This window comes from Mustelus asterias, chromosome 11 (assembly GCF_964213995.1).
Source record: "Mustelus asterias chromosome 11, sMusAst1.hap1.1, whole genome shotgun sequence".
Lineage (NCBI taxonomy): Eukaryota > Metazoa > Chordata > Chondrichthyes > Carcharhiniformes > Triakidae > Mustelus > Mustelus asterias.
The window spans coordinates 15,198,977-15,215,617 of NC_135811.1; the positions used below are offsets into that span (position 1 = coordinate 15,198,977).

Here is a 16,641-nt window from a genome sequence, read left to right on the forward strand (position 1 = left end):
TAATGATGACCATGAATTCGTTGTCATAAAAAACCCACATTGTTCATTAATGTGCTTTAGGGAAGGAAATCTGCCATCCTTACCAGGTTTGGCCTACATGTGACTCCAGACCCACAGCAATGTGGTTGACACTAGCAAGTGCAAGGGCAATTAGCGATGGGCAGTAAATGCCAACTCAGCTAGCAATGCCCACATCACATGAACAAATTTTTAAAACATCTTTGCCGTACAGGACAATGTATGGTAGAATCATGGTTAGGTTATTTGACCCATGATCCATGGAGACATGGGGTGGGATTTTTCAGCCCTTCCCACTGGTGGTATCTTCCAATCCCGCTGAAGCCAACCTCCATTGTGGGTTCCTCAGCGGCGGGATGGGCAGTCATGCAATTTGTTGTAGACTCGGACCAGAAGATCCCACTGGAGGGCGATAGCGAGACATTCCTGCTGTGGGAAAATCCGCCAGGGGGAGGGTGAGTTGGTGAGGGGTATGGGTGGGGGGGGGGAGCTTGAAATTTCTGGCCATGAGTTCAAATCCCACCACAGCAGCTAGAGAATTTAACATTTGGATAATGAAATAAATCTGGAATTAAAAACCCATGTGAAAGGTGTAGTAGTTGTGACTAAAAAACATACCAGATTACTGTGAAAACCAATCTAGTTCACTCATGCTCCTTAGAGAAGGAAATCCTCTAGTCATCACTTGGTCTGTCCTGTATGTGACTTCAGGTGCACAGCAATATAGTTGATTCTTAAACTTCCCTCTGTAATGGCTGACAGGACTAGTACCAAACTGCCATGTTTGCAGCAGTCCAAGACATTGGATCCCCATACCCTCGAATTTTTTTTGGAGTGTACGCACTCCCCTCCCCCCCCCCCCCGCCTCCATGGGACAGCACTGAAGTGGCACAGTGGCACAGTGGTTAGCACTGCTGCCTCACAGTGCCAGGGACCCAGGTTCAATTCTGGCCTCGGGTCACTGTCTGTGTGGAGCATGCATGTTCTCCCCGTGTCTGCGTGGGTTTCCTCTGGGTGCTCCTGCTTCTTCCCACACTCCAAAGATGTGTGAGTTATGTTGATTGGCCATGCTAAATTGCCCCTAGTGTCAGGAGATTAGCGGGGTAAATGTGTGGGATTACAGGAATAGGACCTGGGTGGGATTGTGGTCAGTGCAGACTTGATGGGCCAAATGGCCTCCTTCTGCACTGTAGGGACTCTATGACTTGTCTGTTTCCTGCACAGAAACCTTTGACTTGCCACAGTGGCTGCGTGACTGCGCAGCTTAGAGGGAACATACTGCTCACTGCCAGCCTTTGAAGGGCAACTAGGAGTGACCAATAAATGTTGGCCTTGCCACCAATTCCCACAAACCTCAGAAGCATAAAAGAAATCTCATCCAGCATATCGGATTTTTCTTACTTTGAAAATGAAATCCTGCAGCTAAAGGAGCAAAGGCAGGCAGAAGGGATTAGTTCACTTTGGCGTCATATTCGGCACAACATCGTGGGCCGAAGGGCCTGTCCCTGTGCTGTCCTGTTCTACATTCTAAAGGATAGTTCCAGAATTGATCACAAGTGTAGCCAATCACCATTGCCATTTGTACCGTCAACAAACTAGGCCAGGAGACAAACCAGGCCCCAAGCTCTGGAATTCCCTCCCTGACCCTGGTCACCTCTCTCTCCTCCTTTAAGAACCTGTTTAAAATCTACCTCTCTGACCCCCCTGTGCTAATGACTCCTTCGGTTTGTGTTAATTTTCATCTGATATTGCTCTCCTGAAGCAACTTGGCATGTTTTACTACTTTCAAAGGTGCTATAGAAATGCACGTGTGTTGTTGTTGAAAGATGAATTGACTGTGAGAGCCTTCAGACTGAAAGATTTCTTTTTAAAAAACTAGAAAAAAATTGGAACTTTTTTTTGTCGAGCGAAGAAAGTGACTCTGAAGCAACTTCTGAAAATGAAAATTGTTTCCTTGTGCTGTCCAAAACCCATCCTGAGCAAAACGTGATCCTGAAAGACATAACTCTTTTCACAAAGTCCTCTTGTCTTCACCCTGCAGATTCTTACCGCTCATTGCTACTGTCCTTTACACCAAACCTGGAAGATTACAACCCGGACATTCCGGAGTGGAGGCACGATCTCAGTAAGCTTGTCAAAAGAACTCTCGGACAAGTAAGTTGGAGAAGAAGGAAGTGCTACAGGTTCAAGAGGACAATTTTCCTTTGAACATTTCCCGCCATAACCTCACCACATGTGAAACCCCATTCATGCCTCTTCCCCACACCCCCCTCGCCCGCCAATTTAGTGAGCTACAGGTTTAACTCCGAGGAGATCACTCCTTGCAGCGGAAATGTCAGATGGATTGACATGGTGCCAAGGAAGGAGATGAAAGGAGGTTCCTGGTGGGTTTGTCACTCAGTGGTCAATGAGGATATCAGTTGCACAGGGGGCGGCATGGTGGCACAGTGGTTAGCACTGCTGCCTCATAGTGCCAGGGTCCTGGGTTCAATTCCGGCCTCGGGTGACTGTTTGTGTGGAGTTTGCACATTCTCCCCGTGTCTGCATGGGTTTCCTCTGGGTGCTCCAGTTTCCTCCCATGGTTTAAAGATGTGCAGGTTAGGTTGACTGGTGATGATAAATTGACCCTAGTGTCAGGGGGATTAGCAGGGTAAATATGTGGGGTTACGGGAATAGGCCTGGGTGGGATTATGGCCGGTGCAGACTCGATGGGCCGAATGGCTTCCTTCTGCACTGTAGGGATTCTATGATTCTTCTATTCTATGAATTGGAAGCAGACTGGGCAACCTGAACCCATCGTACCTGAACATTGGCCTATAACGCAATGTTGAAATAATTCACCGATACAAAACACAAAACGGCAGTCTCATTAAGTTCTGGGAGGGCCAGTTAGAATATGGAACTAGGTTGAGACGAATTGGATTGAAAGGAAAGCAAGGGAAATGAATGGAATAGATGAATAGCTGATGGGTGAAATGAAGACAGATGGAAGGAGACTTGTGTGGAGCATAAACACTGGCATGGATCAGCTTGAGCCACATGGCCAATTTTGGTGCTGTAAGTTCTATGTGATACTTTAGCCCATCCCATACCACAGCTGTTTAATGGATCCACAAACAACACCTGTGAGCAAAATGCCGAGCATTGACATCCGGGCCGGAAGTCTCCGGTCTCACACACGCCCCGCTACCGCTGTCAGCGAGAACGGAGAATTTGGTGCTCAGCCAGATCTCCATTCAAAGCAGCGGGACTGGAGAATCCCAGCCATGGGTGAGGTCAGGCAATCCGGCTCCATATCATAAGTCTCTACCCCAATATGAGTTTTCTCTTCCAAACACATTTCCCAAGTTACAGGATAAACTATGGATCTGCTACCCAGATCCAATGGGAATGGCAGGAAGTCTGACCTGATTTCTGTGGCACACCCGTGATGCGGAGCTTGCTTCATGATTTGAGACAGAACCCTTTGAAATTAGCTTCAAGCTTTTTCAGTTTCCTTTAATGAATTTGCTACAAAGTAAACTGGTCAAATTAAAATCCAGCGATTGAGACGCCCAAGTGCAAGCAACGATTGCCAGTACTACCAGTGCTAATCTAAGTGTCCATTTAAAAAGATTCCTTGTAGGAATATTCTCTGACATGTTCCACAAACGGAACAAGGAGCCATTCATAGATTTCAGCGAGTTTTTGCAAGAAGACATTGATGTGTGTTGGCTGATTCTGAGAGGTTGTGCTACTGCAGTGGAGTCTCGTTAAAGGGAGCAGGTCAGACTTAGGACAATCATCTAACTGAGAGCTTCTGCTAATTAATTACATTTGGCAAGGCTGATCATAGACACAGACCTTCACAATATTATCTCTATCCTGTGTAATAAAAGATCTGAATGCAAGCTGAGGCTTGCTAATACCTGGGACAATAAGACATCTAAAGACACTTCTATTTCTTAAGCTCATAAGGTATAGGAGCAGAATTAGGCCATTCAGCCCATCGACTCCACTCCACCATTCAATCATGGCTGATAGGCTCCTCATTCCCATTTTCCTGCCTTCTCTCCAAAACACTTCAACCCATTCCAATTAAAAATCTGTCGAACTCCTCCTTAAATTTACTCACTGTCCCAGCATCCACCGCACTTTGGGGTAGCGAATTCCACAGATTCACAACCCTTTGGGAGAAGTAGTTTCTTCTCAACTCTGTTTTGAATTTGCTGCCCCTTATCCTAAGACTATGACCTCTCATCCTAGAATGCCCCACCAGAGGTAGCATCCGCTCCACGTCTACTTTATCCATACCTTTTATCATCTTACATACCTCAATTTGATCTCCCCTCATTCTTCTAACTTCCAGAGAGTATAGGCCTAATAATTAATATTAATAATTACCTTGGCTCAAAAATTGCCAAGTTCTTCACGGAATCAGGAGATTGTGAGTTCTAATTCTTAAATGTCAGACCTGGACTTATTATTTGTCGGGGAGAGAGGAACAGAGTTAAACGTTTTGATGTTTCAAGTCCAATATGACTCTTCTTAGTTCCAGAAAGAGTCATATCAGACTCAAAATGTTGACGTTGTTTCTCTCTCTACAGCTATTGCCAGACCTGCTGAGTTTTTCCAGCACTTCCTATTTTTATGTGGAGGACAAATTGATGCTTATAGACAGCCAGCCAACTTGCGGCACGGTGGCACAGTGGTTAGCACTGCTGCTCCACAGTGCTAGGGACCTGGGTTCAATTCTGGCCTCGGGTCACTGTCTGTGTGAAGTTTGCACATTCTCTCCATGTCTACGTGGGTTTCCTCTGGGTGCTCCGGTTTCCTCTGACACTCCAAAGATGCGCGGGTTAGGTTGATTGGCCATGCTAAATTGACCCTAGTGTCAGGGGGATCAGCAGGGGAAATATGTGGGGTTACGGGAAGAGGGTCTGGCTGTGGTCGGTACAGACGCGATGGGCCAAATGGCCTCCTTCTTTCTGCACCTATGATGCTATGATCAGCTGCAAAATCATTGCAACTTGATTTTAGAGGCAGTGAGATCTTTTGTCATGCTAGTAAGTATTAACGTTCATTCACTAAGTCATTCAAAAAATAATCCTTTTAAAGCAAAGTAATTCTGTATGTATCAAAGCCTGATCTTCCTTCCCCTCCCGGTCTGACAAAACCAAACAAACTGTTTCTGTTCCCTTTTGTGTTTTCCTCCAACCACAAGCACATCATGCTCAAAAGAGAAACTACAACAAAACAGCTCACTCCACTTGCCAGCAAAATACATAATGGCTTAATTAAATATATTGGGCTGCATTTAATATTGGACCCAGCATCAGAAAAGGGGGCCTTGCTGAAAGCCACTCACTATCCTTACCTCTGATCACCCTGACACCACCACCACCTCCCCCTGCCAACCTCACCTTCACTTACCTTTGGCATGGGGTCTTGCCATGATCCTGGGCCTTTGGTGGGTGCATTGCCTTCAGCTCCCACCTCCCCACCCCCCCCCCCCCCCCCCCCCCCCACCACCCCACCCCCGGCTGTACCTGCAGTGAAGCCCTGTCCACCTCTGATTTCCACTCCATCTGACGAAGGAGCTGTGCTCCGAAAGCTTATAGTATTTGCTACCAAATAAACCTGTTGGACTTTAACCTGGTGTTGTGAGACTTCTTACTGTGCTTACCCCAGTCCAACGCCAGCATCTCCATATCATGACCACCTCTGATTGGCCAGCAGTTCTTGGTGATCCTCATTCGCAAGGCCTGGTGATGGCCAGTTAAGTGCCAGAAGGGCACTTGATCCCATTGAGGAACTGCCACAGAACTGACAGTGATTCCCCGCTGGTTGTCCGGGAGGTGGGCGAGATTCCCATCAACCCTACAAAATCCCAGCCATCGTGACTGCATGTTTTCGCAAAATATCAATGTGATTGCCTGCTTTTTGGACATATCTTTTATTTAAATGACTGCCAGAGACTATATTCTCTGGAATTTGGAAGAATGAGGGGAGATCAAATTGAGATATACTAGATGATAAAAGGTATGGATAAAGTAGACGTGGAGCGGATGCTTCCTCTTGTGGGGCATTCTAGGACGAGAGGTCATAGTCTTAGGATAAGGGGTAACAAATTTAAAACAGAGTTGAGGAGAAACTACTTCTCCCAAAGGGTTGTGAATCTGTGGAATTTGCTACCCCAAAGTGCGGTGGATGCTGGGACAGTGAGCAACTTTAAGGAGGTGTTAGACAGATTTTTAATTGGTAATGGGTTGAAGGGTTATGGGGAGAAGACAGGAAAATGGGGATGAGGAGCATATCAGCCATGATCGAATGGCAAAGCAGACTCAATGGGCCGAATGGCCTAATTCTGCTCCTATATCTTACGAACTTAAAAGCGTAAGATGGCTTGTGTTTGCGAGAGGTCTACCTGGAGATAATGACTTGTAGCTGTGTGTTCTATAGGTTACAGCCATACCCGAGCAACAAATGCTGCTCGCCATCCTCCCGGGTTTACCAACTGCAGCAGAACTCTACATCCTCCCACACCAAGGTTCCGCAGAAGAGAAATTAAACAGCCTGGATTTAGATCAGGTGAGTCACAATTTGCTCAGGTGCGTTTTTGCTTTTTCACAGATCAAGTAGCGAATTGGAGCAAAGAATGAGACAGTTCGCAGGTTTCCCAGTCTATAAATGGGCCTGAAGGTCATTTGGCACCTACACATCAATGGGAGCTTTCGAGTCAAGTGCCAATTGGACTCCAAAATACACTGAGGCAATCCTCCTTAACAATGCAGCCTCACACCATTCCCCGTGTCTGGAAACTCAAGAACAAGAGAACAATTAACAATAAGTTAAATGTAAGCAATTTAGAACGGAGAACAAGCAGGAGAAAGACTCTCGCAGAGAATTTTGATGCATTATTTGAGATAATGATTGAAAAGAGACTGTTTCAATGTTTAAGAACAGGTTAGTAAGGTGGTTGAGAGAGTAAAGGATCATGAGGTCAGGTTGGGCGCCTGAGATTATGAATCTTGGTGGCACAGATATAGGTGGCATTGTGTAAAAACGTGTTGACAAATTGTAAATGGTCAAAGCAGAGGCAAATCTATGAGATCATCTGTAAAAAGGATAGAACAGGGTACGTTCTAAATTGTAAAAGCTAGAAAAAGGGACTTAGGATCCAGGTACATAGATCATTAAAATGTCATGAACATATACAAAAAAAAGTCAAAACGCCAAGTAGAATGCTGGCCTTTCTCTATAGTCATGATGTGGAGATGCCGGCGTTGGATTGGGGTAAACACAGTAAGACGTTTAACAACACCAGGTTAAAGTCCAACAGGTTTATTTGGTGGCAAAAGCTTTTGCTACCAAATAAACCTGTTGGACTTTAACCTGGTGTTGTTAAACTTCTTACTCTTTTTCTATAGGACTAGAATGCAAAGGGAACAAAGTCATGCTATAGTTATACAAAGCCCTGGTTGGAGCACAACTGGGGCTGTATTTTACATACCCTCACTGGGTGTGCTTTCGGCAGACGGGTGGACACATAAAATAGGACAACTCCTCACCTCACCACTTTCCCACACACCCCTGATAATATGGGGGTGGGAAGGTGCCTAAATTGGCAGCCCGCCCACCATATTTAAATAGATAACCAAGGATTAATTTGGCTTCTTATCAAACTGATAATGTGCTACCCATGCCACTACTCACGGCAGTCGGGCGGGAGTGGACAACCGATTTTTATAAAAAGTTTCTCAAAGGGTAGGAAGGAAAGTCGGGATGGGGAGGAGGGCAGGGTGCCACTGTCTGATCGCAGTGATGGGCAAAAATCCTATTCGGACCTCATTAAGCCCCCCCCTTGACCATAAAACACTCCACACCAGCTTTGGGAGTGGGTGAGCCAGGCCCCACAAACGGCAAGCAATGCTAAATCAGTTGGCAATTTTAAATCATAAATGGACAGATTTTTGTTAACCAGGGCAATATTGGACAAAGCCAGGCTTATGGAATTAGGACACCTGTCAGCCCATCATCTCATTGTATGGTGGGATCTGGTCAAGGTGCTGGGCGACCTACACCTGGTTGTATCTTGCTATGTTGTCCAATGGGTGAATCCCAACATGGATTACTTGAGCCAAAGTAGTTTTTCATGTTGTAATCTCTATGTGATCAATATGGTATGGCTCCTGCTCGGCCCAAGACCACAAGGAACGACAAAGGTGGTGAATGTAGCCCAATCCATCTCGCAAACCATCCTCCCATCCATTGACTCTGTCCACACTTCCTGCTGTCTCAGCAAAGCAGCCAACATAGCTAAGGACCCCACGCACCCTGGACATTCTCTCTAATTTCCTATTATAAAGTGCTCAAAATCCCAGTGTCCCTTTCAGATGAGACATGTTACCAAGGCCCCATCTGCCCTTTGAGAATTCATGACATTATGTCCCTGATCCCAGTTTGCTGATCGATACTTATTGAATCCCAACAGTGCAAAAGGAGGCCATTTGACCCATTGAGCCTGCACCGATTCTCTGACAGAGTATCTTACCCTGGCCCTTTCCCCCCCGTCCTATCTCCCAACCAATATCATTAAAACAAATTATCTGGTCATTATCACATTGCTCTTTGTGGGAGCTTGCTGTGCGGAAATTGTCTGCCTCATTAAAACAGTGACTGTGTTTCAAATGTATTTTATTGGCTGAACAGGTGACCTCCCAATTAAAATGAAAATAAAATGAAAAATCTGTACAATCTCTCATACTTCAACATCCTCCCCAGAGCATGTGCACAGTATTCCAGGCATCTGGCCTCCCGGACATCCACATCTGTGAGGGGTGTGTCGAGCTGCGGTTCCTGAGGGACCGTGTTAGGGAGCTGGAACTGCAGCTCGAGGATCTTAGGCTGATGAGGGAGAATGAGGAGGTGATAGACAAGAGCTATCATCAGGTGGTCACACCAGGGCCAGGGGAGGAGGCCAAGTGGGTGACGGCCAGGAAGGGTAAGGCTAGGGTGGTTGAGAGCACCCCAGTGGATTTGCCCCTGCACAACAAGTACTCCTGCTTGAGTACTGCTGGGGGGGACAGCCCGCCTGGGAGAAGCAGCAGTGGCCGTGTCTCCGCAGTGGAGTCCAGCCCTGTAACTCAGAGGGCTAAGGAAAAGAGGAGGAAGGCGGTATTAATCGGGGACTCGATGGTGAAGGGGACAGACAGGCGTTTCTGCGGAGGTAGGCGGGATTCTCGCATGGTGGTCTGCCTCCCTGGGGCCGGGATCCAGGATGTCGCGAGTCGCGTCCCGGAAATCCTGAGGTGGGAGGGAGAGGAGCCTGAGGTAGCGGTACATATTGGTACCGCTGATGTGGGTAGGAAGGGAGAAGGGGTCATGAAAAGGGAGTACAGGGAATTAGGGAGACAGCTGAGAAAGAAGAAAGCAAAGGTAGTAATCTCAGGATTACTGCCTGTGCCACGGGAAGGTGAGGGCAGGAATGGAGTGAGGTGGAGGATGAATGTGTGGCTGAGGGACTGGTGCAGGGGGCAGGGATTCAGGTTCCTGGACCATTGGGACCTCTTTACGGGCAGGGGTGATCTGTATACAAAAAACGGGTGGAACTTGAATCACACGGGGACCAATATCCTGGCCGGTAGGTTGGCTAAGGCTACTGGGGAGAATTTAAACTAGATAGGTTGGGGGGAGGGGAGCTTGAAGAGTTGACTAGGATCAAGGAGCTAATTGATGGGGGGGGAGGATGCAGGGGTAAGGGGAATTACAAAATTAATGGTAGAGGAGAGGGTGCAAGTGAATGAAGGCGGTAATTTAGATAAGGGAGTAGAGGGAGAGGGTGTTCGCGACTCATCAAAGCGGGTCCAGATAAAAGCTGGAATAAGGACACTTTGCCTGAATGCACGAAGCATTCGGAACAAGGTAAATGAGTTGATGGTGCAAATCAGCACAAGTGGGTACGATCTGGTGGCCATTACAGAAACGTGGCTGAAAGGTGACCAGGACTGGGAGATGAATATCCAGGGGTATCAGGCGTTTAGGAAGAATAGACAGGAAGGAAAAGGTGGTGGGGTCGCGCTATTAATAAGAGATAATATCAGGGTAGTACTGAGGGATGACATAGGCTCTGAGGAACAAAACGTGGAATCATTATGGGTAGAGATGAGGAATAGTAGAGGGAGAAAGACACTAGTAGGTGTGGTATATAGGCCCCCAAATAATAATGTTGAGGTAGGGAGGGCTATAAACAAGCAGATAAGGGATGCGTGTAAAAACGGAACGGCAATAATCATGGGGGACTTCAACATGCACATTGACTGGCAGACTCAAGTCGGTAAGGGTGGAATGGAGGAAGAGTTCTTAGAATGCTGTCGGGATAGTTTCCTTGAACAGCATGTTACGGAACCGACGAGGGAACGAGCTATTTTGGATCTGGTATTGTGTAACGAGGTAGGTAGAATTAAGGATCTTATTGTGAAGGACCCTCTTGGGTCTAGTGACCACAATATGGTCGAATTCCTGATTCAGATGGAAGAGGAGAAAGTTTGGTCCCAAACCAGTGTCCTCTGTTTGAACAGAGGGAAATATGATAGGATGAGGGATGAATTGGCTAAGGTAGACTGGGAGAGCAGGCTGGCAGGTAGGATAGCTGAGGAACAGTGGAGGATTTTTAAGGAGATCCTTTTCAGTTCTCAGCAAAAATATATTCCAGCAAAAAACAAGGATTGTAAGAAAAGGGAGAACCAGCCGTGGATAACGAAGGAAATAAAGGAGAGTATTAAAATAAAAACAGCTGCGTACAGAGTGGCCAAAAATAGTGGAGAAACAAGTGATTGGGAAAAATTTAAGAAACAACAAAGAGAGACTAAGAAAGCGATAAAGAAAGGAAGGATAGACTATGAAGCTAGGCTAGCAATTAATATAAAAAATGATAGTAAAAGTTTTTATAAATATATAAAAAGGAATAGAGTGGCTAGAGTGAATGTTGGACCCTTGGAGGACGAGAGGGGGGAGTTAATAGTGGGAAATGAGGATATGGCTGAGTCTTTAAATAAGTTTTTTGTGTCGGTCTTCACGGTGGAGGACACAAATAGTTTGCCAAATATTAACGATAGAGGGTTGGCAGCAGGAGAAATACTTAATACAATTAATGTTACCAGAGAGGCAGTGCTGGGTAGACTAATGGGACTGAAGGTGGACAAGTCCCCGGGTCCGGATGGAATGCATCCCAGGGTATTGAAAGAAATGTCAGAGGTAATAGTGGATGCGTTAGTGATTATTTATCAAAACTCGTTGCATTCTGGGGTAGTGCCGGTTGATTGGAAAACGGCTAATGTTACGCCGCTGTTTAAAAAAAGAAGGAGACAAAAGGCGGGTAACTATAGGCCGGTCAGCTTAACGTCTGTAGTAGGGAAAATGCTGGAATCCATTATTAAAGAGGAGATAGCAGGGCATCTGGATAGAAATGGTTCGATCAATCAGACGCAGCATGGATTCATGAGGGGAAAGTCGTGCTTGACGAACATGTTGGATTTTTATGAAGATGTGACTAGGGCGGTTGATGGAGGAGAACCGGTGGATGCGGTGTTTTTGGATTTCCAAAAGGCGTTTGATAAGGTGCCCCATAAAAGGCTGCTGAAGAAGATTAGGGCACACGGAGTTGGGGGTAGTGTGTTAAAGTGGATTGGGGACTGGCTATCCGACAGGAAGCAAAGAGTCGGAATAAATGGGTGTTTTTCCGGTTGGAGGAAGGTAACTAGTGGCGTGCCGCAGGGATTGGTACTCGGGCCGCAACTATTTACCATTTATATAGATGATCTGGAGGAGGGGACGGAGTGTAGGGTAACGAAGTTTGCAGACGACACAAAGATAAGTGGAAAAGTGAATCGTGTGGAGGACGGAGAAGATCTGCAGAGAGATTTGGACAGGCTGAGTGAGTGGGCGAGGATATGGCAAATGGAGTATAACGTTGAGAAATGCGAGGTTATACACTTTGGAGGAAATAATAACAAATGGGATTACTATCTCAATGGAAACAAATTAAAACATGCTACCGTGCAAAGGGACCGGGGGGTCCTTGTGCATGAGACGCAAAAGCCCAGTCTGCAGGTACAACAGGTGATCAAGAAGGCAAATGGGATGTTGGCCTATATTGCGAGGGGGATAGAATATAAAAGCAGGGATGTCTTGATGCACCTGTACAGGGCATTGGTGAGGCCGCAGCTGGAATACTGTGTGCAGTATTGGTCCCCTTATATGAGGAAGGATATATTGGCATTGGAGGGAGTGCAGAGAAGGTTCACCAGGTTGATACCGGAGATGAGGGGTTTGGATTATGAGGAGAGGCTGAGGAGATTGGGTTTGTACTCGTTGGAGTTTAGAAGGATGAGGGGGGATCTTATGGAGACTTATAAGATAATGCGGGGGCTGGATAGGGTGGAGGCGGAGAGATTCTTTCCACTTAGTAAGGAAGATAAAACTAGAGGACACAGCCTCAAAATAAAGGGGGGTCGGTTTAAGACAGAGTTGAGGAGGAACTTCTTCTCCCAGAGGGTGGTGAATCTCTGGAATTCTCTGCCCACTGAGGTGGTGGAGGCTACCTCGCTGAATATGTTTAAAGCGCGGATGGATGGATTCCTGATCGGTAAGGGAATTAAGGGTTATGGGGATCAGGCGGGTAAGTGGTACTGATCCACGTCAGATCAGCCATGATCTTATTGAATGGTGGGGCAGGCTCGAGGGGCTAGATGGCCTACTCCTGCTCCTATTTCTTATGTTCTTATGTTCTTAATAAGGCTTTGAATATGTTCACCATTGCATCTGAACTTTTAATATCTCTCTTAGGGGGAGGGGATTTTTGACATATGGGCCAGAATTTTATGGCTATTCCCCCCCCCTCCCCTCCCCCACATCAACACAGAGGCAGGATGGCAGACGGAGGGCTGGCCATTAGATAGGCACCCTAGAAGTGGCACAGTGCCCATCACTGACCCATCCCCACTGAGATATTGCCTGTGGTGGGGGAGGCCAAAGTCAAGTGCCCAGGTGCAGGGTGAAACTTGGAAGACTGGGGGATGGACACAGAAGTTTGCCTCCTATTTGGGTCCCCATGCCCATTGGAGTACCCCCCACTAATGTTGTGATCTGTATTCCCCCCTGACCTTTTACACTGAGGGATTCAACCCATGGTTCCCAAAGCTCTTCACCACTCTTTCATTTGTCTCCCATCCGGGGTTTATTGCCAACGAATTAAGAGTGATTGATCACTACCATTGCCTGGCAACTACCAGGATGAAAAGAAGGCAAGTTAGAAAGGCCCTTCTTTCACATTTACTATTCCCTATGTTTTAATTGTTCTGTTTGCCTGCACTGACATTATTCATCTTTATGAGTATAAAATTCTTTTGATAATGGTAATTCTATAAAAAATCTTAAATGCTATTTTTATCTGCCCTGGAATTGCAAACTTATTATTCAATTAATATCCATATCTACATTTCAATATGTAAATTAGATTAATTAGAATTTTTCTTTCCCCTGAAAACTTAAGTCTACAAAATTCCACCCATGATATTTATTGAGAATAAATCATTGTCTTTTGGAGAGAATGTATTATTGCTAAATATTAATTTGATCTAATACGCAAATAAATCAAAGGATGATTTGAAAAAAAATACACTCGCCTCTAATAAGCCCCCGAACTCAGAGATAAAAATATAATGCAATCAAAACGGTTCAAAATTAGAATTTGACATAGTTTACACATTTACTTGAAAACATTGTAATATATAAATCAGAACTTGCAGTTCCTACCTGATTAATTTAATAAACTAATTAGGAAATAGCATTCATATATTTTTTGATCAAATTTACATATGACAATTAGATGAATGGCAAAATACACTTTCCACACATAACGAGGTACCTTCAAGCTTTTTAAAATGTTGGCTTACATCGGTGGCACAGTGGTTAGCACTGCCGTCTCACAGCATCAGGGACCCAGGTTCGATTCCCGGCTTTTGGGTGACAGTGCGGAGTCTGCACATTCTCCCTGTGTCTGCGTGGGTTTCCTCCGGGTGCTCCGATTTCTTCCCACAGTCCGAAAGACGTGCTGGTTACGTGCATTGGCCATGCTAAACTCTCTCTCAGTTTACCCAAACAAGCGTCAGAGTGTGGCGATTAGGGGATTTTCACAGGAACCTCATTGCAATGTTAATGTAAGCCTACTTGTGACAATGATAAATAAAATTTTAAACTAAAAAAATTAACATAAGGCATTTGAGAATATGTGTTACAATTACATTTTTAAATTAAGAGCTACTAGTTAATAATATTAAAGAATAACACATTTAACAGTAACACACCTTTTATGTACTATTGTCCTATGAATCCTATTCAAATTTTTATAACACAGGCAAAGATCCATATTAATAATTCTGTTTGTTCGGCTTATGATTTCTCAACAGAGGTCTTCACTGAAAAACGGATGAGTTTGTTAATCAGCAATGAACAGAGTTGATGTTGATTTGCTAAAGTATTGATGAATATACCTTTCGGTGCATGAAAATAAGAACATAAGCATGTTTGAGACCTGGGAAAGAATCATAGGCAAGCCCATCCCTTTTTGATGGGTTATTTCCCACCTATCCATATCAAAGGGCAGCATGGTGGCACAGTGATTGGCACTGCTACCTCACAGTGCCAGGGAACCGTGTTTTGTTCTAGCCCTGAGTAACTGTGCGGAGTTTGTACATTCTCCCCATGTCTGCGTGGGTTTTCTTCGGGTGTTCCAGTTTCCTCCCACAATCCAAAGATGTGCAGGTTAAGTGGATTGGCCATGCTAAATTTCTCTTTAGAGTCCAAAGATGTGCAGGTTAAAGGGATTAGTGAGGTAAATACTTGGGGTTACAGGGATAGGGTCTGGGTAAGATGCTCCGTCGGAGAGTCGGTGCAGACTCGATGGGCCGAATGGCCTCCTTCTGCACTGTAGAAAATCTATGATCCTAATGATGACCATATTCTCACCATAACTCTTTATAAACTCAACCAATCCCCTTGGGTTCATTTACATTGCCCACTTCAATGGCCTTACCTGGTAATCTAATCCAAAATTATGCACACAATGATGTAACTTCAAGTTAAAAGGTTTATTTATTAGTCACAAGTAAGGCTTACATTAACGCAGCAATGAAGTTACTGCGAAATTCCCCTAGTCGCCACACTCCGGCGCCTGTTCAGGTCAGTGCACCTAACCAGCACGCCTTTCAGACTGTGGGAGGAAACCGGAGCACCTGGAGGAAACCCACACAGACACGGGGAGAACGTGCAAACTCCACAAAGACAGTCACCCAAGCTGGGAATTGAACTTGCTTCAAACTGCTGCGAATCAGAAGTATATAACAGTCAGCAGATTAAGGGTTTGGTTTCGTTTGACCAAATCTATTACTTATAGAAAAAAAGCTCTGAAATAATGAGACACTGAACTGTACAAAATACTTGAGGACAACGCTAACCACCTGGCTGCTTGTATTGCATCATGTTACTTGTTAAATTGACCCAAGTCAGATTGGTATACAATTGTGGGATAATCCACATAGACCAAGAGTCAGTAATAATGGGATTCAACGATTGATCTGATGTAGTTGGCTTTGTGTGTAGAATAGCGTGTGAAAGGTACTTCTGTTTGCAAAGGTCTGCAAAGAATAAGTCAAGCAATTCATTGATCAAAGAACTTACACCGTATGTAGAGATGAACATATCCAATATATCAAAGTCTGGAATTTTTATTATCAAAAAGAAAATATTTGTAGGTCCATGGGGAAAAAGCAGTGGGGTGCTTCTGTTTGCTAGGGTCCCAAACAAGACCCCCAGGTTACATCAGGAAGCCAGACTAGACCCCAACAAATTTTCATTTTTGGCATAAATGATTCTACTGACAAAGTAGGGATCTTTTATAGTGAAACAAACGTTATTTAATAACACAGTTTAAATACAACTCTAACAAATGAAGCAGCTTATCCACTAACATTTGAACAATACTTAAGGATAAAAAGAAGCAACTTTACAATCTTATAACTGTCCCAGTTCCAATTAGCTCTAAAGTAATAAATTCCTAACTGAAATGAGTAATTAGCTTGCTTTTACAAAGCTTGAGCTAAATGTTTACCAGACATACCGACTGCCTGTAGAATAAAGTTGAAATTTTAAACATTCTACAGAAACATTAAAAAAAACCAACATAAGAACTAAGAGCAGGAGTAGGCCATCTGGCCCCTCGAGCCTGCTCCACCATTCAATAAGATCATGGCTGATCTTTTCTTGACCCACTCACCATAATTCCTTCACTGTTCAACAGACATATATGTCTCCAGTAATTGTTTACCTTAAAAATGAACCAGCAATAGCGGCACGGTAGCACAGTGCTGCCTCACAGCACCAGGGATCCAGGTTCAATTCCGGCCTCAGGTCATTGTCTGTGTCAACTTTGCACATTCTCCCCGTGGCTGCGTGGGTTTCCTCCGAATGCTCTGGTTTCCTCCCACAATCCAAAGATGTGCAGCTTAGATTGATTGACCATGCTCAATTTCCCCTTCGTGTCAAAAGTTAGAAGGGTAAATAAGTGGGTTATGGGGATTGGGACTG

General features: G+C 45.0%; 1 protein-coding gene across 1 annotated transcript in view; it reads left to right on the forward strand.

The window, feature by feature from the left end:
- LOC144500847 (VPS10 domain-containing receptor SorCS1-like) overlaps positions 1-16,641 on the forward strand; it is an 868,860-nt gene that overhangs the window by 817,334 nt on the left and 34,885 nt on the right. Inside the window, exons 22-23 of the mRNA XM_078224322.1 lie at positions 2,060-2,172; positions 6,460-6,588. Of these exons, the coding sequence (XP_078080448.1) occupies positions 2,060-2,172; positions 6,460-6,588 (242 nt within the window). The remainder of the gene's footprint in view (positions 1-2,059; positions 2,173-6,459; positions 6,589-16,641) is intronic.